The following is a 26,522-nucleotide window of genomic DNA, read 5'->3' on the forward strand; positions in this document are numbered from 1 at the left end:
TGAGATTTGCTTGTGACATTTCCTACAACTTGAAGTACAGCTGGAAAAAAATAATGTATAGCAGCATTCAAGTATGCAGATCAACATGTATTCCACTATCAGATCAACAGATTTTGTAAGCACAATTACCAATCACCCAACACAGAAAAATATTGTTTTAGGAAAGGAAGCAAAGGATGTACATTTTCATGAATTTCCATGCTTGTGTCTGTACGAATGAGATAGGGACAGGAGAGAGAAGTAGATGTAAACCTACATCTTTCATGAAAGAAATAGTTGCTTCACAGTTTCAGCACTCACTCTGCCTTGTTGACCAATATCTGAGTTTCAATCTTGTCTTCAGATTTTTCAGATTTCACCTTGTAGCACATAATTTTCTCACCAAAACTTTTCCTTTTTGCCTCACTTTTCTTTCTTTGCATTAGCTGGAACTTCATGAAATATAGACGTATCTTACATTATTTGTCAATAGCAAAGTTTGTTTGCATCAGAAAGCAAAATCTAATACCTTAGACAAGTCTTCTTGATTATCATTCAGATGAAGTTATTCAAATTCTCACGAATCACAAGCACCAAGCATTAGTTACAAAGATGCACTATCTTCACATATGCCACCATTCATTCTAGCGCAATATTAAAGAGTGAAGATAAATGGTTGCAGAGAAGCAAAAGAGCATAAAAGATATCATCATTATTTCTGTTTGCAGATCATAAGGCAGCTCTGGCTTACAATTAGCATAACAATACATTAGGCTGTCATTTGGTAGTGCCAAAATTGTAAGCTGACCAGATCGAGTGTAGCTTTAAGAAACCTTCTTTTAAGAAACTCCTCTCTGACTACATAAGAAGATGATAAATTTGCATACTGGTGCTCTATTGTTCAATTCTACATCACCAGGGGCGGAGCGAAGGGATGTTCTAGCGGGATTGCATCCCACCTAAACAATCTGAAAAATATATGTAGGATCTCTTTCCTGTTCCAAATAAATACTCTTCTTTGACCTCGAAGAATTCAAAGGTTTCCATTACATATGCCACCCCTCATGCAGAAAACGAAGTGTTTGAAGTTCTCGCTGACATTTTTTTGAATTGGGCAGTTATAACTGCAAATCCATAAGATATCCCATCTAAAGCAAAAAAGATTATTAAACCAGTGGATGGATCATGGGAAGAAGAATGGCAGATTGGGAGGTTAATCATCTATTTACTTAATTGGTAACCTTAATGTGCAAGGAGTTCCTTCACAAAACAAACAACAAAGTATCCCCTTACAATATATGTTTTATTTTAGATAAAGAAACCTAACTTGTTTTGTCTTTAGCTGAGAAAATACTGTTGCAAGGGGTTTGATAAGATGACAAGCAATGGGAAGCCAACCTATAGATGCTACATAAAAGGAGAGGGATTTATAGTGATTTTTCTTCCTCTTATGCAGGAGTCAAATAAGATTAAGAAAAAAATTGGGAAGCGCCCCCCCCCCCCCCCCCCCCCCCCCCCAACACACCGCCACCCAAGACAAGAAAAAAGAAAAGAGGACACCAAAAGGACAATTTTCAGGCTCCGCCCCTGAACAGGACACATACTATATCACATTTCGGCATGAAAAGACATGAGCAGAGAAGTACACGAAAGATTTAGATAGAAATATAACATCCTTAACTTTGATCCATTAGACAAAAAAATCTGCATCAACATGGAACAAAAAAGTTAGGTAAAAGATAACAGTGTTGACAATAAGCATGACAACCTAAAACAGAATCAAATAAAACAAGAAAAGTTATGATTGTAATATACTAGTATATATGGAGAAACATGTTACGAAATACTGCATCATCAAAATGAAACATATTATGTATTCCTTTTATATCCATATTTAGTATAAGACAAGGTTGGTTACAGCAAACTAAAAGATCACCACACCTTATTCAACAAAATAAAAGAAAGAAAACACACTGGCAAAGCATCCAAAAGGACAACTAATTACCTCCCAATTGCTGCTTTCAAAATCACATGCATTTGACTTATACAAAAGTATAGGAAGAATCCAGTTAGGCATGAGTCATCTTCAAAAAAAAATTAGAGATGGTCCAAAATTATGCTTATGAACAAGTAAACAAGGCCTCTGAAGGAGAAAGGCTTAGTTGTACAACATGTGCATTTCACAAAACAAAGTTGCGAAATAGGTCTTGTAAAGGCTTCAGCTGACTGGAAAGTTTACAGTGATGAAGAAGATTTCAGGAAGTTGACCTTAATAGAAAAAATATGTGTCACTTTATATAATAATGCTAGATATTTTTCTTCCCCCATAAATTTGAAAAACATGATCAAAATTCCGAGACAATTTGTACGTAAGATGACATTAAGAAAGACAATTAAAAAAATTGTCTTTAAAAAAAGAACCATATCGTCTCTTGACTTGAATTTCAAATATGAAAACATAACTTTGTGTCCACAAATTGATATAGATAGAAGAGAATTAGTTGCTTTTCACAGACTGATCATGAATCATTTACTCAGTATACATGAATGATTTAAATAATTTAATCAGAACATTTGAAGATATAAGAGAATTCCCTCGCTCCCTCCACCTTATATCCTCCTTGATTGGAATCCCCAAAATGAATTTAACAACCAAAAAGTTCAATGCTATCCAAAAAACCAAAAATGTTGCACCTTGAAGTTTAAAATTACATAACCAGTTAAGTTGATCATCATACAGCGCAACTGAAGTCACGAAGCTGCCCTGAGACAGCAGCAGGACTAGATTTTGTGGCCAACCTTGCTTGATTACCCAATAGATACCTTGGCTTGGAGATTTAGCTGGTCCTTGAATTCCAATGGTCTTGCTGTCTGATTCCTAGTCCTCTTGATGCTGGGGCTCGACAGTCCCCTGTGTCCAAATCCATACCAACGAAGCACCTGGTTGTCAGCGAAGTTGAAGGCTCTCTCCATACTGCCGAGGCACCTCTCAACAGGGTAATCCCCATAGCTGCCACATGGTTTGCACCCGACAAAGTGTGTTACGAATGGCCACCTCCCATCCCCGAGCCCTGGGTGGTGCTTCTCCATCATATCCTCATATTTGTCCACCAGTCCAACCCAGAATCCATGGAGGAAGTATGAATTCTCAATGTAAACCTTGTCCGACCAGCGATCCTGCTGCGAGATAAGGAGGTAAATCAAAGCAGACTGGTCATCAGCTTCAAATGCCGGCCGGCCCTTGAGGTTGGCAGTAAGCACCCGACCAGCCTCCTCTCGAACAGGGCCCTTGGGGCCCATCGGCGCCCACGCGTCGAGTAGGTCGAGCGACCACTGGCAATTGCGGAGGAGGAAGCTGCCCGTGTTGAGGGCGATCCAGGAGCGCTGCTCGAGGAGGTCCGGATAGCCATGGATGACGAGGTTGTGGCCGTCGTAGCGGGACAGTGGGACCTCGAAGGCCATGTCGGTGAAGAGGGCGTCGCTGTCCATCCACCAGATCCACTCTACCTCCGGGTGGGAAAGCAAGAGGAGGCGGATCAGCGGGAGCTTGGCCCAGTAACCGGCGAGCTCCCAGTCCAGATGAGCCATGTTGTAGACGATCTCGATCCCGTGGATACGGCAGTAGTCGATCTTGTTCTTGGTGCCCTTCAGGAGGTAGTGGTCGCCGATGGGATTGTCGCAGGGGCCGGGCGGGGATCCGGTCACTAGGAGTATCCGGGGCTTCCCGGCGGCTATCCGGCTCGGGAACTCCGTGTGATCCGCCAGCCACCGCCGACGCTGCTCGTCCCAGTCGGAAATCTTGGGGCCCAGGGTGTAGTTCTTGGCGGGGGTGGTGGTGGAATTGGCTGCGGCGGAGGCGGTGGAATTGGAGGCGGCGGAGGCGGTGGAATTGGAGGCGGCGGAGTCGAGGAGAGGCTCGTCGTCGGGATCGGAGTCGGAGCGGATCTCGCGGAGGATGCGGTCGATGTCCTCGACGACCTTCTGGTCGGAGTCGGCGTCGGCGGGGCCGGCGAGGTTGCCCACGCCGATGGTGCCGCGGAGGACGAGGATGGTGACGAGGCCGCAGAGAACGGTGATCTTGAGGTTGTTGAAGGTCTTCTTGAAATGCCGCCGGCGGGACCTGCCGCCAGCTCGGGCGTTGGGGAGGCCGGATCGCTCCCTCGCAGGCGGCTTGAATTCGATCCCCTCCAGGCCCATTTAATTGGCGTCCTGGTTCGCGGTTCCGCAAGGAATTCTTCTACAGCCGTGGAGATGGAGAGAGGGATGTTTCATCGCGGCGCTAAAGTGGGGGTTTACCCTTGTTTTTTATGGGAGAGAGGGGTTTTGACACTACGTGACCATTCCCTGAAACGAACATGGCGCCACAGGAGCGATCACGGCCCGTATTGACCAGAAAGCCAGCTCAGAATGTAGAATTGAATTGGAAAATATTTGTGCTAACGTGGTTTCGTGGATCCGCATAACAATCTCGCTCGATCTATTATTTTTTTTTATCGGTATGATTATGTATCTACTTATATTATTTTTTTATTAGTATAATTTGCCAAAATAATTTAAAAAACATATAAGAATATATTTATTATTTTTTATTAGCGGCGGTCTGTATTACTTTTTCAGCATAAGGTGTGCATATGCACTCGCATAATCCCCAACCAACAATTACTGAATGAAAGAAATAAAAAAATATTTTTTCTCTTTCTTTTATTTTTTTTCTTCCAACAGAGTATTGACTAGAAATACAATCAACCTTATCATTTAATAAAAGTGAACATGTTTTCTTTGCACCATTTGATTTAGTGCATTCTGATATGTAAGGATTTTCTTCAATCTCTACAATTAAAAGTTCCAGATGTTGTGCTCTATTCATTGATAATTATTTCTGTTTTCTAAAGTAGAGCTTTTATAAAAAGTTGTTGTTTGATAACTACATTTTTAAAGTGTTGTGGCACTTTAATATATGTTTGAAAAATAAACTGAGAAAGTAATTTTGTATAACAAAATTATCATAAAGGGCATTGCATAGTACTATACAACAGAACATAATAAAATATACCATATATTAGTACATAAATATATAATATAGTATACTATTGTTGTAATATAATATAATATTATTATAATATAGTAATATAATATTGTATACTATAATATAATAATTTAATATAATATTAAATTATTTAACATAATATATCAATATATTATGATATAATTAATATTATATTATATTTATAGTGTAATATGATAATAAAAGCTTTTATTCGAATAACTTCCCACTCCTAGACTTCTAAAGTTTCCAACCCGTATAACAGATTGATGCCCAGATGAGGTTTTGTAGCTTGGGATTGAAGAGACAAAAAAATAAAGCCTCGCATGTTCCAAAATCTAATTGCATGTTCATCTAACTACTCTGATATTCCTATGCTTGATTAGCAATAGTGCATGTAATAAGGACATGATTAATGATAAGGAACGGAGTTTCCGACATTAGACCCACCGAACTGGAACAGAATAATGGCTGTATCCCTCTCGAGGTATTGTCTGCTCCGGGGTTACTTACGCACCCTGAGACAGTTTTGCTCCACAAAAGGTGTCTCGTGAGGGAAAGAATATTCCCCTCCATTTAAGGCACAGACTTTTCTATGATTCAATCGATATGGGACTAAGTCCGAAAGCCTTTATTTCCACAATAATTAATATCCTAAATCATACATATGCACAAATTGCAATCCATGTCCTGGGGTCATAGAAACTTCCTTTCTTGTATTGTAATAGTTCCTCACAAGGTAACCTCTTCCACCAGAAGAATTTGGTCCATGGTGATGTTTTTAACGACCAAATCCATGAGAAGGATTCATGCTATTGCATCTGTCTTGATGGTTTGAGCAGCCTCTATAGTTCCTTGACATTGATTGGCCTTGCAAGTTCTCTCCTGAGCATAATTCATTATTCAACTTGTCCATTGGTTCCGCCATAGAAGATACCACTTGGACCAAATCTGGTGAAATGAAATTGGATAGCAATGCCTGGCTCGGTCTAGCCTTCAAGCATATTTTCCAAGCTTGCTCTTACTAGAGCTTGGAGCATTAAGTTGGGCCTTAGGTACATAAATATTTTATATTTAAAAAATATTTTAAAAAAGTTAAAACTAATTCAAAATAATTTTATTATTAGTTTACATAACAACAACAATTATCAATTAAGTTTAGAGATACATCAAACATAAATAAATAAAACAAGCAAAGTGAAAAAATCGGGTTGGGCCGGGCTTTAATACCTAAGCTTGAGCTTGTCCCGTTTATCCAATGAGTCTATCTTTTGTTTATCTTTTAGGTCCGTCGTCTCGACATGTCTAAATCTTTAGCCTTGTCCAAAAGACTTTGAGCTTAGTTTTTAGTTTTTTTCTAAGATATTCATGATTAGGATATGGGTTATTTAGATAAAATATGAAACTGTGTTATTTATCTAACTTTATTTTTCTAAAATTTGACAAACACAAAATTTGACAAATAGAATTTAAAATTATATATAGAATTTTTTGTATGTACATCCTCCTAAATATATGAAATTGCACGAATATCCTCGTAAAATTACTATTTGCATGCATATCCTTCTTTTTTTCTTTTTTGCATATATAGTACATGTTAACGTCGTTAAAAAATAAATGGCTTAAAATTAAAATGACTAAAATATTCTTATGGGTAGATATGCAAAAAAAATAATAAAAATATACATATAAATAGCAATTTTACGAGGATATTTATATAATTTCTCATATTGAGAAGGGGTATACATTCAAAAAATCTATAAAAAAAATCAAAACTTGGTTAAAATTTACCAAATCTTTTATGATACAGTTGGTTCGACAAGTCAAAAAAAGATCAAGTACATTGTCAATTTTCTTTTTTAAGATCTTGATTCAATCAAGTTAGAATATTGGGCGATCATTTTGGTAATGCTATTCTTTATTTGATTTTAATATAATTATGATTATTGAATCTATGATATCTACATATTCTTCATTATTTTTATAAGATTAAAACATCTCAAATTTAAATTAATTATAGATGCTTAGATTAGTAAAATAGTTTTTAGTAATTTGTTTTTGAGGCAAGAATTTTGTAAAAGCAACATAATTTATTCTATAAGAATTGATATTAATATAATTTAATCCTTTTTGTTATTTTTATTAATAAATTATCTTTACTAAATTTTGATCATATTTAATTAGATTTTTTAAAGTGTATATCCTCCTAATATATGCATAATTACATGAATACCTCACAAAGTTATTATTTGGATGTATATCCATATAAAGCTTTCTTTTTGCATGTCTACCCATAAGGGTATTTCAATTATTTTAATTTTAAATCGTTTATTTTTAACGGTATTAGATGGTATGGGTATACATATTAAAAAAAATAAAAGTAAGATATATATGCAAAATAAGTATTTTATGAGGGTACACATACAAATAGCAATTTTACGAGAATATTCATACAATTTTATATATTTTAGAGGGTATACATGCAAAAAAATCCATATATACATATATACACACACATACATATACATATACATACATACATACATACATATATATACACATATATACATATATATACACACACGTGCGCGCGCACACACACATACATAGACACACACACACACACACATATATATACACAAACACATTCACATATACATATACATATATATATATATATATGTGTGTATGTGTATGTATGTATATGTATATATATATATGTATATGTATATGTATATGTATATGTGTGTGTGTGTGTATATATATGTATATCTATAATACTATTATCTAAAAGATATAATGAAATATATATCGTTGCTTTATAGTTCCAACGTGGTTTTATACTCGAATTTAGCAGTGTGATCCAGTTTCTAGCTTTCTTTGATAGTTGAGGTCTCACTAGGTAGCGCATAAAGGAGAGAACCATCATGTGGAATATATATGTTCCACTTGTGAAGAGATGCAACAATAACTCAACAAATTGAATAACAAGCCTTTTTTACTTTCTCCAAAACATCGACATACCCTTTTTTGCGAATATGTCACCTTGCAAAGAGAGTACAAGTTTTCTTGAGAGCTCTTAATTTTTCTATGACTATTTCAAAACTATCAATACAAAAATAACACTTAAGATCTTGAGACTTATTTATGATGTATTAATTCATCCTACTTGTGTAGAAACATAAATGCATGACTCTAATGGCTATAACAATAATTAATAAATGCGAAATTCTGAAAGCTATGATATTAACTAATAAATACAGTCTGAAGGCTATCACATTAATTAATATCTAAGTTTTTTTCATCTACTAGGTTTTTTTTTTTTGCATAATACCCTTCTAAATATGTAAAATTGCATGAATATTCTTGTAAACTTTCTATTTACTTGCATATCCTTATAAATGTTTTTATTTACATTTCTACCTATAAAGATATTTTAGTTATTTTAATTTGAAACTGTTAATTTTTTTAAGAGTATTAGATGATATAAGTGCATATACAAAAATAAAAAAAAATGGAATAGCAAAATAAATATTTGACGAGAGTATACATATAAATATTAATTTTAAATAATTATTTATACAAAATTTGGTATTTAGGAGGTATTTATGGAAAAAAACCCGTATATTTATATCCCGATTTCCTAACGCATGTTCGGTGGAATTCAAATATTTGTATATCCTGACTGCGTAACTTATGTCGGTCGAATTCAAACCTCGAAAATAGACATAATTGCCCTTGCAAGGGGAGTTTTCCTTTCCTGGTTCTAAAACCCTCGCTCTCTTTGGAACCCTAGACTCGTCCTCTCTTCCTCGCATAAGATTTTCTTTCGAAACGACCCTCTCCACTCCTCTCGATCTCTCCTCTTCCTTCCCGCTCGTCGATCCTTTACAATGGCGGATCACCAGAACGGGAATCCACCTGTGGATCCACCGGAGAACAACGACGAGGAGCCGATGATAGGACCCGGCCCCGCCCTTCGCCCGCGCCCCAAGCGCCCTCTCCAGTTCGAGCAGGCCTTCCTCGATGCCCTCCCCTGTGCTCACATGTAACACTTCTCCATCCATCTCTATGTGGCCTTTCAAAGAATAACTGAATTCTAGGGTTTCTGATCCGGCCCTGCTTCTACGGGCTGTTCTGCTTAGCGAGCACTTAATTTATGCACTTCGCTTGTAAGCCAATGGTAGCAACAACAAATTGCTCCGTAATCCAAGAAATAATTACTAGATTTCTCGCGAATAGTTATCTATTTTGTGAAGGTTAGCCTTTTCTCCCCTCTATAAATGCGAAGCTTCTTGCAGGTATGAGAAGAGTTACATGCATCGAGATGTGGTCACTCATGTTGCTGTGTCGGCCGCAGACTTCTTCATTACTGGAAGCATCGATGGTGCGCACTCGCCAGCTATCTGAGTTCATCTGTCTCTAAAACAGTATCAATATTCAGTTCTAGAATATGTAACTTTGTTTCACATTTTGTCTAACTTAATGGTTATTGTTTGGCTATGACGGGAGCTGTTATGACTTATGGTTTTGCCTGTTTTTTATTTAATTGAACTTGAAACTTGTCTGGCTTTAGTCGTCTGTTTTGTCTAACAAAACGGGCTTATGGTTGTCAAGTTACATAATTTCATGTTACTCGAGATTTTTTTTTAAAGAATAATTTCTATTTGTTTTGCTATAACACTAGACACCAATTAAATTATGACAGGATTTTCTACAATGAACATTCTCTATATGAGGGAAACTTATAACCCATACACCTCTAAATAACTGAAATCGGTAGTAAATACAATTGGAGTCGGTTCCAAGTGTCCATGTTCATAATTCTGGAATATACTACATGAATGTTTTGTTAAATTTAGTTTCTCACTTTGTTTAAAGTCGGGGAATTTAATGATAGGAGAATATTTACGCATGAAAAACCCTTTTTAATATTAACATCTGACTCTAAAATAATTCACTAGTAGTTTGCTTGACTAAATTGTGCTCGTGCTTTAATTATACACTGCCATCAATTCTGAATATTATAGTAGAAGATGGAGTCTGAGGTGGCATTTTTTGCTGTAACTGTATTCAGGCTCATGTACTTTCTACAAAGTTTCTTTTGTCTATTTCTCTTGATTTTGTTGGAATTAAGTTTTCGATTGCTGGTATTTTCATAAACAATGAGTTACAAACTTCCTTCTGTCTTGCTAAACAATATTCAGTATTTTTGTCTACTTCCAAGAAAGGAGAATTGATAGTTTATACAGAACTACTTTGTCAATTATGATGCTTCTATGTGGTATGAAGTCAAATACAACAACAACCAGTAGGTTATTAATGATGAGCATTTCGTCGATCATTTAGTTTTTATGTAATATTTTGTATCAAAATAGAATGAAAAGTTTGCGGGAATGAATTGTGCACAAAGTTAATAATGAAATTCTTGAAGTACATAAACTTGTCCTCCAATATATCTATTCCATGGTTAAAAAAATACTACATGTGAAGAAAATTCCAAGGGCATGTTTGATGTCGCTTCTGCTTTTAAAAGGTCAATCTCAAAAATCACATTTACTTGATTTCTTAAACAAAAACTACTTTCTGGTGTATTTGGTATTTGGTTATCACATTATTCTAGAACGATTTTTTTGTGAGTGAGGTTACCATGTTAATGTTGTTTCTACTTCAAGAAAGTTCTTCTCACATAAGGAGAAGCCAAAAGCTAGGTTTCTAGCTTTTCCTAAAAGCACTTCTTAAACTTTTCCTTCTTGTAAAAGCACTTCTTGGAAATCATTATCAACCACTTACTTTTTTTCTAGGTAGCACTTTTTTCTTTAGTAGTTGCAAAAATAGTTTCTTTAAGAAACACCAAACACAGCCTTAGTTTCTGTAGGAATTGCATTTTTATTACTTCAAAATTTACAAAAGAACTTGGTCTAAGCAAAACCAAACTTGTCCTAACTGCCGGAGGAAAGAAGTCTAGAAAAGACTATACAACTATTAAATTGCATATTGTAAGTGCAACTATTCTAAACTATGAGTTCCATTTTTTTACCAAAGGATGAAGTGTAAGAAGCATGGAGCAACTTTGAACTGACTTAATTCATGCTCATCAAGATTAAAATACCGTGGGCTAATATAGTATTAATATCTAGTCTGCAACATAATACTAGATTTAGTTGGGTGTTGTGTGAAAAATGTAGTAGAGAAGTACATTATCATCTTATAATCAGTGAGAAAAACTGCATTAGCGCAGACAAGAGGGGCTTTAGATTAGTACAACATCTTATCCTTGCTGTTCAGCAAGCTATTTTTCTCTCTTATTTGTGAGATTGCATGATACTACCTTTGTTGGCTAGTGAAAAATGGGATAACTGTACAAAAGAGTAAGGAAGACCAGTACATGCTGCCTCTTCTTGGCTGCTAGGCACTTACGTATTTAGAGAGAGCTAAATAACCTTGTCCGGTGAATAAATTTATGTTATTGTTTAGACTGCAGCAGTTTGCTTATTGATATTTTTAATTATCTATTATTAGTTGCTAAGCAAGTTGTTCTGGAGGCATTCAAGTTCCTCTGATTCAAATGCTGATTCTGTGAATAAAATAGCAAAAGAAACTAAGAGACTTACTGATTGGACTAGATTAATAAAATTACAGCTAGTTGCATTTTTTTGTTACGTTTTCTGATGTTTGGTTTGCTAAATAGAAACTCAGTGGTTTCATCATTTCATGAATATTGCCCTTTTAAGATGCCTTTGCTGAAACCTGAAAAAACATGAAACAAAAAATGGTGCCTTTGCATTTGTTTTCAAAATCATGCAAAGAAATTTATTTAGTCTGATAGAGGACATTTTCTTTATTTTTTCATTAGAGGTGTTAAAATTTTCATGTTTAGGAAGTTTTTATGTATGGGATGTTCAGGCTTTTCTCCCTCAAGTCCCTAACTTGTTTGCCATGTTTCATTGTGCCTCCATTAGAATGCTGATATGTTCCTCTACATTTTTCGTTTTAGGGCATCTGAAATTTTGGAAGAAGAAGGCTATTGGGATTGAATTTGCTAAACATTTCAGATCTCATCTTGGTCCCATTGAAGGCCTGGCTGTGAGTGGTTATCTGGCTGTTTATTGTCGCTTGCAGAGAACTAGTCATTCATATGATATATCTTATGCTATAGTTAGCGTAACAAAAACCGTAATCTTTTTTATTGTCCAGATGCTTTAATCCTGGAATTGTTAATGCTTCCTTAGAGTTTGAAAGTGCAGTGGAAGAACCATTAAAGTTTATCACTCAAATGATTGTGAATTTTTATGTTTAATGCGTTTTTTGGTATTCAAGCTTTTGGGTATTTTGGGAACCTTTGCCAGAAATATTTAACATTTTTAGTCTAAAGATTGAAGTGTTATGATGCCACTAAATGTTACTTGATTAGTCTATTAAGGTTTTACATCGTGAAATTAAAAATATTTCAATTTTAAAATTGGAATAAGCATGCATCTCTTTTAATGTATGGACTATGGAAAACTCAAACACATGAAACTATTTTGGTTTCAAAATATGTCTATCTTGTAAACCTTTGGTCATGCCTTCAAATCCTTTTCATATTTAGCTAGTATAAGAACTTAGGGATGCTAATTTTTGACCAAGACCTGCGAAGCAGCCTGAACTCACCCAGAATAAATGGGTTTCCATGAGGATTTGTTGTTAATTAGGATGGGTTTGGGTTAGCCAAGACCAACTTGATTATAGATGGGTTTGTTCGGGTTTGGATTTGCCCTCCCCACCCCCCCCCCCCCCCCCCCCCCCCCACCAAAAACCCCCAACACACACACACACACCCCACAACCCAATGGGGCCTCATCGGTTGGACTAACCTTTAAAACCTATTTCTAGGCTTCCAGGATAGTGGTAATAGTGCACTGGCCATAGGCTAGTTAATGCAGAATTCAAGTAATTAGGAAAGTTATGCAATTAATGGTTTAGGAAAAAATGCTGAAGAGAAAAGTGAAGTGCGTAGTGTACGTTTAGGGTTTACTGTTTTTGTAGTGTACGTTTAGGATTTACTGTTTTTTCTTCTTTGCTTAAAATTTCTCTTGTCTCTCTTGCTTTATTTGGATGCATAGCCCTAGATCCCTTCTTTTCATCCCTATTTTGTTTACTTGTTTTAGGTGTATGACTGACAAGTGAAGGCTTATAATGGGTTGATGGATTGTGTATGGGTCCATATGAAATAAGTGGGTTCGCTATGGGTTTAGTTTTCTAAATCAGATTATATGCACTGGTTATGATTATGTATCATAAAAAAAAGCACTGGTTATGGTTGAAACTTTTGACCCAACGCAAATTCGACCCGATCTGTGCCTGACTTGACCCATTGCCACCCTAATAAGCACTAGAAGTAGATCATCCTAAAACCTATACTTTATATTAGAGCCTTATCCAAACTCTCTCATATTCAGCTTGTATGCAGTTTAAGAATAGATCTTATCTTGTGAACAGTATATCTTAGCGACACTTTTACATAAATCTTGTCTTTAGTGATTTAATGAAGAGCAACATAAATGTGGAATAAGCTACCATATATATGGAGTTGATGAGCGGACAGATAAAGGTGATCATAAGGAGATATCTTCCCATGGTATGTATGTGGATATAAAAAATTATAAATGGCTTGACAGCAAAAACTTGAAATATAGATAATTATCCTTTCACATTGCCATAAATAAAAAAAAATTAACAGTGTAGTCCATAATTCTGTATTGTTGCTTTTGTGTGTGCATGCAAGTGTGCATGTGTATGCATTTGGCTTTGAAGGAGTTATTTGGTCTTAGTGTGTTAGAACATTGTGAAAAGCTGGTGGTGTGATCTTAGAGTGGCTGACTACTATAGTGATGTCAATTTAGATATTTGTAAATTTTGGCTGCGTAGTTCATTAACTAGAGGACTTATTTCGTGACATTACACCTATGAGAGACAGAAAAATTCTCTAGAACAACAAAAGATGGGTTGCCTACAGAAACAGAGAGTAACTAATGAAAGAACAACTCATAACTGATCCTTGAACATTAAGACTAAACTCATGGTCGAAAAGGAGCTAAGATACAAACAACTCCTCATGGCAACCCCCAAACATCGATCTTGTGGATGCTGTTAACTACACGCAAAGAAACATATCACAGTAATCAACTTGAGTAGATACAATGTACAACATCTGGATCCTAGATACAGTTAACAGCATCTAGATCCAGTCATAACTGGGTTTACTTAGATACTTTCTATCCTTTTGATAGTAAGTTAGATTCGTCAAGTCTGTTGTTATGGTATACACTCAAGGTGAACCATTGGATAAAATATGCCTTCAAGTAGAAAAATAGAAGTGCAAAACAATTCTAAAATACAAGTGTCAATTTGAATCCACATCTAGTTTTTCTTTTCGAAACCAGGTATGGAATAAGGTTCATGTCTTATTCTGTATTAGACTTCCTTGAATAATGAATTGAGGAAAGAAATTAAGAAAGAATGAAGAGATAACACATAGATAGGTGGTACAATATAGGTGAGCATAGATAATAAAAAAATATGGAAAGAAGGGACCAAAAAAGGTGCAGCTTGCTCCGTGCATGTGGTCTAAGAGATGGATAAACTTACTTTGTTTTTATCCTAAGCCACTTCAAGGTGTTCATTGGCTTACTGGATACTGGAGTCTGGGCATATTCTCAAATGCCAAATCTGGTGATGCAGGCTGTGAAGGGGAGATATAATAAAATGTTATAATTGATCACACATGGAGCATATAATTAAGATGGATTGCATTTGTGGGTGGGAAATCATGGCCTCCAAGTGGGAGTCTGGGTCTCACCATGACTGTACTTGTCTTTTTTCTGCAGTTTTTAGTGCCGGATTGCTATGATTGGCTGATTAGTTCAGCTCGAAGGATTCATTTTAATGGTTAGAATGTCTGCAATCAAATCAGAGGGCTGTGATTGGTCTGTAAAGAAATTTATTTGTGTTTCTATATATAGCATAGATGTGGTAAATACACACACACACACATATATATTCAAGAACATTGAATTGGAATTTTTACAATGCAATCAAGTCATTCAAATGTTCAAGTGCTGTTAGTTGGGAGTATATCAAATTCAATGCTATCATCTTGATTAGTAAAAGACATTCTTACGTGGTTTTTCTTTTCTTTCTTTTTTTTTGTTTTTTTTTTTTGGGGGGGGGGAGATGGGGTGTGGGGGTGGGCCTCCGCCTATTTTAAGAAACCTTATGCAGTCATGCCTCTTCAACTATTGCACTTGGACAAGTGATTGGCATATTCTTTTTGTTGTAACAATCTAGAGCTGAAAATAGATTTGAGTATTGGTACACATTGATATCCACTTCTATTCAGTAAATACAAATATATATTTGAATACCATATGGATTCTTAGGCTTTTACCTGTACTTTCAAAAAAAAGGTGGGTACAGTTTTAATGTTAGTGATATCAATATTTGTCGAAAACAAACACTTAAATGAATCAAAGATATGGATGATATAACTGATGATTCATTGTCAAATAGGTTGGCATGTTAGTCCACTACACACCCATTTCTAGGTTAGTTAACCTATTCTTCGAGGGAGTCATTAGTTTTTTTTTTTTTTGACTTTTTTTTGTCAAAACTTGTCTCTTATATGTCAGACGTATTTCTTAAAGTATTAATCCAATATGAACTTGCCAGCTTAACTCAGTGGTTGTGCAGTGACCTGGGATCAAATCATGCCTTCACCAAGGCTTGGGGGATTAGGTGTATTTGGGGCAGGGCTACCCCCCATTGTGTAGGGCCCTTTCATGAAAAAAAATAATCCAATGTCAGGAGGTTGCATGAGTTGACTATGAACTAGAGACCAAAATGATGGCAGAGGCAAGGGCACTTTCTCCGAGGTTGATACCTTGCTAATGAGCAGCATGATGTACATGGACCCCTCAAACCCGAGCCTATGTGATGGCACCTAATCTAGTAGGAATTTCTAGTCTAGTCAGGAAGAACTCTTATTGGGATTGGACTTGATTTACTAACAACTGTTGGACAATGAGTATACTGGTTCATTGGTGAGTATACTAGAACATTGGGGTGTGAGTCCTATTGGGATTGGTTTTGATTCACTAACAACTGTAGGACAATGAGTATACTAGTCCATTGGGGTGTGAGAAGTCTACTTGGCTGAGGTATCTCAATAAATATTTTACTCTCAACGACCAACTCTATGTTGTTCTTTACCCATATCTTGGATGCCCATGTACTTGGTCTGTTATGGTTAAAGAAACAGAGGATCGGCAGGCATTATATTTATTTTCATCCTTGCTTTCATCTCTCCTTGATGTAAACTTTGACCAGGCATAAGTGTTGCCATAATAACATTGATGCACTAGAACGCAAATATTTGTTTCTACCAAAATCATAAGAGCCCCATGTCAAACTGCATGTAGCGAATAAGTGCGGAGACAATTGTATCCTGGAAATATCATATTGTTGTATGGCTGTACCCTAGTTTTCACTTTTTTTTTTCACTTTGCTGCTTTTGGATGATGAGTTTTCTGCATCTTCGCTTGTGCTTCTTCCATTTTGGTTTAGTTTCTTCTTAAATGTGAACCCAATTGTAAGTTGTTCTGCACTTCGGCTGATCATTATGGTCTGTTTTCCGTATGTTTGCTATTATTTAAGCAGCTGTCAATTATGGTGTGGTTCAGTAATGCAGGTTAGTATTGATGGTTTATTTTGCTGTACAATTTCTAATGATCGGTCGGTGAAGATTTATGATGTTGTAAACTTTGATATGATGGTGATGATGCGCCTTCCATTTATTCCTGGTGCGGCTGAATGGGCTTATAGACAAGGAGATGTCAAAGCTAAGCTTGCAATTAGCGACAGAAATTCCTCTTTTGTTCACATATATGATGCACATGCTGATTCAAATGAACCAATTATCTCGAGAGAGGTAAATTATCCTTGTTACTACATATTCTTTTCAAAAATCCTCTAGGAAAGTCTAGCTTACTCAAATTTTGTACATATAATCCTATGTATCTTTTTCTCTTCTGCAGATTCACATGGGGCCAGTAAAAGTTATGAAGTACAACCACATATATGATATTATGATATCAGCTGATGCCAAAGGGGTCCTAGAATATTGGTCTCCCACTACACTCAAGTTTCCAGAGAATAGGTGTGTTCTTAATTGCTTTCGGTTATTTTGCTCTGCCATTAATCTCTGTCTTCTATTTATTACTGAATTGCTACATTAAAGAAATTTGTTCCATTTATGTAAACATAATTATTTTTGTAATTTGCTTGCAAATTTAGCTTGGGCTACTGAACTTTGTTTTTTCATTAATTTCTTTCTCCTTTTCTTTCTTTTATTGTGATTTTTTTGTTTTCATGACCACAAACTAACAAATGTTATTTACTGTATATTATGAATTCATTTTACTTGCAATGTGCATTTTGATTGTGCTAATATGCGGAATTTGAATTTTAAGAATGCATTTGAAGGATGCCTTGAAGTCATTAAGAGTTGATCTTGGAAAGTCTAAATTGTCCTTCTATATGGCTGTGCAACATAGACTCTCTCATCTCGCTCATATAATCTATTTTGGACATCCATGCATGAATCAGATACATGCCAAATACTTAGCTAGTTTGATTTTGTTGCAGCTTCTGGATATTGGTGGAGAGTTTTACTCTTCCCATGTTTCATCCTACTACGAAAACATTGAAAGTGGGCTTTCCTTGTTTTTAGAGCCTGATTAAAGATGTTGGTATTAAATAACTTTGCGAGATGTCATGTTTGTTATATCCTCGATATAATATTTGACTTTGGATGAGAAACATGTATTTTGAAACATCTTAATGAGCAAAATCTTTTAGTATTTTCAATTATAAAATAATTAAATTATATATTTCCTGCATGTCCTTTTTTATCTTGCTAAGTCAAATACTAGGATATCGGCCGAGCATGATTCTTGCATTCCATGGAAGGTTGAATTTTATAATCTATGAAAGCTTTTGGGTTCTCGTTTGAGAGACTTTTACTTGACTACAAGAGTTTTAACAAGACTCAAACTGAAAAATATTGGTTGGCTGGCTAGGTTAAGAAATAAAAGGTTTTAGATGACTAAGGGGGAGTCTTGGAGCTGTATTTTTGTCAAAATGGATACTCCGTGCTTCTTCTCCCCTTTCTCATTTAATATTATTTCAATTTGCCCTTTTGACTCTTCTTTCCTCTCTGTCCTTCCTTTCTTTCATTCACTATACCAAGTGCCAACATTTTGTTACGGGTTCTACTGAAGACTTATTTTAATCTGCAGTTTAAATTTGATGTTTCTGCAGAAATCAGCCCTTGAAAACTTGAGGTGATCCAAACAAAAGAAGATTTTTGATTACAAAGGAAACTGAATATGGATAAAGTTTGATTCTTTTTCATTTTCTGGTGAATGTAATATGCCTTAATATCTTTGATCCACGTACACATATGCAGGGTATCCCAAGTGGGTCTGCTTTCTACCGGCTTCTTTTTGCAGAACATGGATTAGGGGTGTCATTGGTTCAAACTTGATTAATCTCGAGTTTGATCCAGCTTGATTTGAATTATTTTTGAGCTTTAATTTTGAGATCAAGCTTGATTTGTTGATTATTTGGTGGAGACTAATTCAAGTTTAATTTCAAACAGAGCTGAACATGGGCCTAATTGAGCAGCTTAATAACTGTAAATAAAACTAAAATCAATTTGAGCTTGTATCAGGCTTGTTTAGTACTTAATTCAAGCTCCATTCAAGCTCAAATTAAATCTTGGGTAAAGCTCGTATTAATATTAAAATAATGTAAACAAACAATGTCATAAAAGAAATACTCAATCATAAAACATAAATTTAGAAAAATAATTAAGTATACTATAAAATCTATCTTCTCTCCATAAAATTTAATATTTTGAGTAAGTTATCAATCAAAGCTTTTATGTGGTGTACTACCACCCACCCATGCACACATGCATATTCTTATAATTGTTTGAGCCTTATTGGGCCAAGCCTGATTGAGCCAGGCTAATTTTTGTTGACTTCAAATTCAATTAAAATAAAACCAGGCTTGATTTGAGCTTAATTTGTCCTGAACTCAATCGAAGGTTGAACTTTTTGGATCAATTGATAGCACCTGACATGGACCTTGTTCTTGAAAAAAATAAAATGATACTTATCTTATCTCTAGCAAAAAAAATTGCTCAACTTATGCAAATAATAGAAATATTATCTCATATCGATAGCTAATGTAGGCATACTGCAACTGAAATTCATTGGTCTCTTCTAGATCTGCTAATATATAAAGCAAAAGGCTTTGAAGCCTGCTTGTTAGAGCTTGAAGACATAAAAATGCACCACGCGCCTCCCAGTCTTGAAAACAGACATACTTTTACTTCTATTTTCTGCATGGGTGGTGGCCCCAGCACCGGGATATATTTTTATTCCCTAAGTTTTAGAATCCTGATGAAACAAAAACTTTTCAACTTCACTTGTCTAATTAATAATCTATTTCCTATGGAATGTTTAATAAAATGAACAACCTTCCTCGCATAGATTCTGTTGCATGATATTTTTTGAAATAAAATTATGTATTTATCTGTTTATTCACATGCTGAGTTCTAGTAATTTTGTAAAGTACGGATTTTGAGATCTTTTGTTTCTTGGATCAACTGACAGCGATATGGACCTTGTTCTTGAAAAAATAAAAGAAAACTCATCTTAACTTCATTAAAAGTTTGCTCACATTATGTAAACAATAGAAATGTTGTCGCATACCAATTGTTAATGTAGGTATACTGCAACTAAAATTCACTGGTATCTGCTAACATCTTAACCATATATCCTCTTTTAGCCTTTTAAGCATGCTTAATAGGATCAATTCTTTTGTGAATTTGACTCAGATTTTCATTGCTGTCCACCCTGGAAAGTAAAGAATGTTTTCATGAAAAAGAAAACATAGTTTTATGGAGAATATTTCAGCCTGTAACATTCTTCATGATGATATTTATGCCTAAGCTTTGTCTTATTTGTTAATTATAAAATTTAGTTGTATAATTTCTGGATATTCTTTATGCCTTCTTTCTATTGACTGAAATGGGTCAGGGAGTTTTCTTTCTTTCCAGGTCATGTGTTTATGATGATTGTTTGATATTTGACTAATTTTCTCTGTTTACCGCATGCAGTGTGAATTTCAAGTTAAAAACGGACACCAATCTTTTTGAAATTGCCAAGTGCAAGACCACCGTCTCTGCGATTGAGGTAGTAATGTAGTATATTCAGATTTCTTTTGTATTTTAGCTTTCTCTTCTTTCTCCTTTTCAGTTGTTTTGGTTGGCAATGATAAATATGCCAGTTGACTTCCATTTCTTAATTCTGGTATTTTATGAGCGCACAGACATGTATTTTATGTCTTGTAGGCTGTGAAGGGTACTTCTGAAGCTTGATTACCCAACCAACTTTATCGCTACTGCAGTGTTTTCTCTTCCTTGGTAGCCTCTTTGGGGAAGAAAAGATTTTGATATTCCTCTTTGCTTTGTGGTTTTGCTTCATGCATTTAAACACTATATTTGCAATTGAAATTGGTGAAAGCAATCATTTTAATGGCAACCCAAATTGGACAAAAGAATTGTTAGGGTCCTGATTTTCCATCAATTTGCCTTTGTGACCATCTGCGTTTCTCTGTTCTTTTTCATATTCTAACATATATGATATCAAATAGTTCCTCTTGTTCTTAATATGTTGAACCATTTTAGTATTTCTTTTTTAAAATGAGTTCATTTTCGATAAAAAAAAACTCTACATGTTTAAGGTGATACATTGTTATACTGCCAACGTGTTTCACATTGAACATCAATCTTATGCGCCTTCAGTATAGTGGTTTAAAGGTGGAAAGAGTGGACCCCTTAATGAAATTTCCTGGAACCCCAGGACTACAATCAATATTAATTATGTCTTCCCTCAAGAAAAGAATATTAATTATATTATCCCACTTATAAGAATAAATCATGCTAGGAGGATTGTAATATATTCAAGTCAATCCACCATGATTGTCAGGATGGTTATACAATCATTTGTTGAACCTTGAACATTTAAATTGGTACATTTGAGGTAAAATATAGCTATCTGTGGTTCATCTAATAAAATACTAAATAGAATGATTTGACTAGTTGAATGTTACTGATTGATGCATATATAACTTAATGTGAATGTAACTTCAGCTCTTTGACTAAAAGGAGAGAAGATGGATGCAAGCAGGTATATTACTAGGTTAGATAACAATGGAGAAGCCAATGATGAGGACATGGTTGGACCACGGGAACTTGTTTATATAAAACTTTTAGGGTTAAGTAAGTAGAATAAAACCAGTCAAATTAAAACAACAATTTAACCTATCACTGTACAAAATATACTAGTTATTGTACTTCAATTTTATGATTAATTTGTGCATTTTAAATTTAATTTTCACACCAAATATTTGTTCATTCTTAAGATGTTTAATAGGCTAAACAGCTACTCAACCATGCAGACAAAAATGTATGATGCCTAAATAAATAAATGGTCATCTGCAGTTATTAGATTTATATGTGCATTTTAAATTCAGTTTTCACGCCAAACGTTTGCTCATTCTTTAGATGCTTAATGAAAGATAACCAGTTAACCACTTAGACAGAAACATATGATGTCTAAATAAATAAATAGCCATCTAACATTTCTGAGATTATCGTGTAAGTGGTTGGAGTTGCAAAATAATTTATTGGGCCACTCTTAAACTTTCAGTGACCATTATTGATAATCTATAATCCACTATGTCATGTAATTAATAATATTAAAAAACAATGTATTGTCTAGACAAACTCACACATGAAAGCAATATAAACAAAAAATTTATTACTTTCTCTTCACAAAGGTGCCTTCTGTTGGAATGCTGTGCTTCTATACCCTTTGTCAATCTTCTTGGTACTTCCCTTGCCACCATAGTATGTGGTGCCAAAGGAGCCATGAATATGCAACACTAACATAGTTCAATACCTTTGAGTTTTCGTTCTGGTTTACTTTATGGATTGTAGGGGTATCAGATATATATTTGTTAAGCACCTTTCCTTCTCCTCACCTCGTGCACCTTTGGTGCTCTTTTCATTCCTTCTGATTTAGAAGTGATTTTCTTTTCCATAAGAAAGTTTGGAGTCACTATATCCTAATTTGATTGATTTGGGAGAGGACATGATAAGAAGAATGAGAACTGTGAGAAAACAACCAACAAAAATGGTACTTCAAATGCTCTCAGCTGTGTATAACAGATCTGGGCTGTTTCCTTTATAAGCATTCGGATTCCTGGCCGGAAAGCTATTGAAATTTGATTCAGAGACCCTTATAATTGACAAAAGCCTCTTATGGTCAAGCACTACTACTCTAACTTTTAGAGAAATCCTACCAAGAGATGTACTATTCTCTACCAGAAATTTATGAATTGATAATTATCTGTGGTTTTTTTAGTTGGAAATAATGATTAGTTTTCAGTTTACATATGGATACCTGGTGTATCACAAGTGCTACTTATTCCTTTTGTTTTCTTATGTTAATTGTCATTATGGAGACTTGTTTACATGTCTATTTTGCACAGTAGAAGAAGATGAAGTTGCTATTCATTTAAGATTTGATTTATTTCAAGTTTGTAATTCGAATTACTTAATTTGCATGCTATTTAGCTATGGTTTTTATATGCCAGTAGTAATGAACCAAAATATCAAATAAAAGTTTCTACTAATTTAGCAAATTTGCCAAATCTGTTCTTTTTTTCTTTTTGTTCAGGTGAGCCCAGATGGCAATCAATTTGCTATAACATCTCCTGATCGCAGGATACGTGTCTTTTGGTTCAAAACGGGTAAAATGAGGCTTGTGTATGATGAATCTCTTGAGGTAACATTCATTTCTACTTGAAAGCTGTTTTTTCAGATAATTTATATTCTCATATTCTGAAATTTGGCAGGTGGCCCAAGATTTACAAAGAAGTGGTGCTCCTTTATATCAGCTAGAAGCGATTGACTTTGGGCGAAGAATGGCTGTTGAGAAGGAAATAGAGAAAACAGAAAATGCTCCACAACCAAATGCTATTTTTGATGAGAGCTCTAACTTTCTTATTTATGCAACCCTTCTGGGTATAAAAGTAAGCTCTACTTCTAGTGCTTGTAAATAATAGAATTGGAAGCCTAGCCCTTTAATCTACTAGCCATCCAATAGTCTTGCTTTTCATTGTTATCCATGAGAAGCATGTTTAATATGGAAAGTTTTTTTTTTGATCTTCATTTAAGTCTTGTTTGGCAGCATCATTATCATTTCATATCCTTCAACTTGTGTATATATCCCAATACATACAATGGATTATACAATAAATCACATATATATTGACCTTTAAATATTTTCATCGGTAGTTTCATTTTGTGCCATTTTCTATCTACTAAATGTTATTTTCTATGTAAAAGACTCATTTGCACTGTGCACCCCTACAAAATGTACTAGAGAGAAATGTATAGTTTTTCCTTGGTTAACAGATAACTTTTTTCTCTTTAATTTGTACAAAAGTTCATCATACAACTGAGATTATTGAGCCATTTGTTTGCAAGTTGGAGAGTTTTGCAAATTAGGGTATGTCTGGTTTGGATGTAATAAAAATAGGAACAAGAAAAGTTATGCATGTGGAAATATTTATGCCATGAGTTATTTTAATTTTGTTTGGTTACAATTTCTGGTAAAAACTCAGTATGAGGTTTGGTACTGGTATGTGAAACCTTGATTTCTGGAACTTCTGGATTAGGGTTCATGTCCATCAAAAATAGAAAGCTGGCATAGGCAATGGCTTTATGCTAGGAAACATAGCTTTTGACAGCCTCCCCTCGGAAGAGTTATGGCTGGCATAAACAAGGTTAACCAGCATAATTATTCCCTGCTTATGACTGTTTTCTAAAAGCTGTTTGGCATGCATAAGGTTTATTCCAAGCCTTATGCCTGCTATGTTCCCCTAACAAATGCTGCCTAGAAAAATGTTGATAAAAAGTTGCAATGATGCAAAGGTGAAAAAGGTGGGTTAAGTTAAAAATGGGATAAGTTAGTCATTCATGAATTTTTTTCCTGCCATTTTTTGATTATATATTTCAGATACTTGAAATCCAGGCTTCTGTGGATATTTAATAAGTCTGGTTCCACGTATTTGTTAAGACAATATATCTTTTTTTTGTAATATAGTGAGACCATTATGGATATGATTTTCCTCCATTCTTCTTGTATTCTGCTATCCTTCAAGCGAACGAACATATTTCAGTTTCTTATGTTAGAGTTCATACTTCAATTTGAATGCCATCTGGTCCTAAAGTTTACATCTTTTTATCTTGTTAAATCTACTCATACATTTGTACTTGGATCTTGCCCAAATTCTATTCTCCTTTTGTTATTCTTGTAAAACACATATCATTTCTATCTCTTACAATTCATTATCTTGTACATCTATGTTTCCATTGTTTTTGGTATGTGCTTTGAACCCCTAGTTTTCCTGACCATTTTTTGCTAGATTGAGTGAATTGGGCATATCGAGTGTTGGCACGCTGAACCAACTTCCATAGAGGGCGTACCAACACTGTACCAAATGGTTTATGTATGAAGTCTGGTATAGGGATTGCGAACTTTGGTAGCTACTTTATATTTCTTTTGGAATTTTATATATATATATATATATATATAAGTCCTATGGCTTCTAATTTTTGTCTTTCTTCAGGATTTATCTTTTTTTTTTCCTGCTTCACTTCAGTTTTCCAACATTAAGTTTTTTTAAAGATATGTTGGTTGCCTTTGCACAACTTCTCTAGATACTTTCTTATGGCATCGAACCATTTGCTCCCACCTCACACATGGTGGTGCTCTCTCTGGTTATTACTGATGCAAGTCATATGTTTCGTCTCTTGTACTTGCTGCTCTTGGTATAAACATCTGTAACCAATAATTTTTGCTGGATGATCAAAATCACCATAAGGACACCTCTAAAATTCTTACTCATTCTCTTCTTATTCTTTATAAGAGCTTAATTTGTTTGTGCTGATTTTGTACTAGCCTCTCCCATTTTGTTCCTAGTTTAAAATATTTGCTCTCCATGTTCAGCAGAAAGCTTATATTCGGGTATATTTTTTCTGATATTTACTCCCTTCCATGTTGTATCGTGTTGACAAGCTGTAGTAAACTTTTCTCATCATATCAATGCCTACAATGCCCCATTTTTGATGCAACAAAATGTGTTTGATTTTTGGTGTATAATTTGCTTTAGGTTCTCTTTCTGTCTGATGGAGAAAATCTTGTCTGGTAAGGGCTGTAATCTCGGTATCGGATATTGTATCGGTACTTTATCGGTTTGATACGGTATGGTATGGTACATCTCTGTGCCGAAATAACTTTCCAATCATTTTTCTCATTTTTCATCTCGGTACGCCTCGGTATGGACTGGTATGCATCTTGGTATGTCTTGGTACACCTCGGTATGGGGCGGTACGGGCGGTATGGGGTTTGTACCTATTTGAAGGTGTGTTTCATACCGGTTTTCTGTCGGGGCGGTATGATATGCCCGATATTGGGCGGTTTCTGGCCGTCAGTTGTCTATTTCTTCCAACACCATGTTAAATCATGAGTAGTTGCTTTTGAGAGCTAGCTTTTCTAACTCACGCTTATTTTGACCATTTCAAGTATGTGGCTTGTCATGACCACACTAGATAATCTTTTGTTTATTTGTGCATTAACCCATTGATATTTGTGGTAGTATATATTGTTACTATTGTAGCAATTAAATTTTTAGTTTTCATAGAACCTTCTCTCATTAGCCCCCGAAATACTCACTGAAGGACTTGTTCAGGTCTTCTGTTGAACAATTAAAGTATACCAAAACACTGTTTCATCTATGCAAAATCTTGGAACTAAAGTGTGTTAGGCAAGAGATTGGTGCTTCTACTTTCAGGCTGATAGAACACTCGTAATCATATGTCTTCTCAGGATGAAACTAGATACTTTTTTGTTTATTTATGCATTAACCCGTTGATCTTTGTGCCTGTAGTATATATGCCTTCTCTCATTAGCCACTGAAATATTCACTAAAGGACTTGCACAGGTCTTCTGTTGAACGACTAAAATACACCAAAACACTATTTCATGTATGCAGGAATCTTGAAACTAAAGTGTATTGGGCAGGATGGTAGTGCTTCTATTTTCAGGCTCATAGAGCAGTCATAATCATATGCCCTCTTTAAGGTGTCTTCTGTGCTTATTTCTCTGAGATATAATTCGGCTTTGGCCGGTGATTTGCATAGTTGTACTACAAGATTGGGTTCATAATATAAATATTGACTTTACAAAAGAATTTGTGACTCAGCTATAGTGTATTTGATATTAGGCTTAGAGTAATTTTTGAAGGTGTTCTCAACATT

The 26,522-nt window shown here is 35.1% G+C and overlaps 2 protein-coding genes across 6 annotated transcripts in view; one reads left to right on the forward strand and one right to left on the reverse strand.

The window, feature by feature from the left end:
• Nucleotides 1-2,464: 2,464 nt before the first annotated feature.
• LOC103715401 (probable glycosyltransferase 2) lies at nt 2,465-4,317 on the reverse strand. The gene has a single exon (XM_039116562.1). The coding sequence runs from the start codon at nt 4,174-4,176 to the stop codon at nt 2,788-2,790; it is 1,389 nt and encodes a 462-aa protein (XP_038972490.1). The 5' UTR covers nt 4,177-4,317; the 3' UTR covers nt 2,465-2,787.
• A 4,462-nt stretch (nt 4,318-8,779) lies between these two features.
• LOC103715399 (peptidyl-prolyl cis-trans isomerase CYP71) overlaps nt 8,780-26,522 on the forward strand; it is a 28,449-nt gene continuing 10,706 nt past the window's right edge. For 3 of the 5 annotated variants that reach the window (XR_605378.4, XR_605379.4, XM_008803014.4), the window contains exons 1-8: nt 8,780-9,071; nt 9,325-9,410; nt 12,021-12,109; nt 16,752-16,991; nt 17,098-17,219; nt 20,250-20,325; nt 22,876-22,983; nt 23,054-23,230. Coding sequence is in view for 3 of the 5 variants with exons in the window: in XM_008803014.4 (XP_008801236.1) it covers nt 8,917-9,071; nt 9,325-9,410; nt 12,021-12,109; nt 16,752-16,991; nt 17,098-17,219; nt 20,250-20,325; nt 22,876-22,983; nt 23,054-23,230 (1,053 nt within the window). In the remaining 2 variants the exon portion in view is untranslated. Of the gene's footprint in view, nt 9,072-9,324; nt 9,411-12,020; nt 12,110-16,743; nt 16,992-17,097; nt 17,220-20,249; nt 20,326-22,875; nt 22,984-23,053; nt 23,231-26,522 lie in introns of those variants that run through there. The other 2 variants (XM_008803012.4, XM_008803015.4) reach the window with 2 other exon arrangements.

Source organism: Phoenix dactylifera, unplaced genomic scaffold, assembly GCF_009389715.1.
Source record: "Phoenix dactylifera cultivar Barhee BC4 unplaced genomic scaffold, palm_55x_up_171113_PBpolish2nd_filt_p 000112F, whole genome shotgun sequence".
Classification (NCBI taxonomy): Eukaryota; Viridiplantae; Streptophyta; class Magnoliopsida; order Arecales; family Arecaceae; genus Phoenix; species Phoenix dactylifera.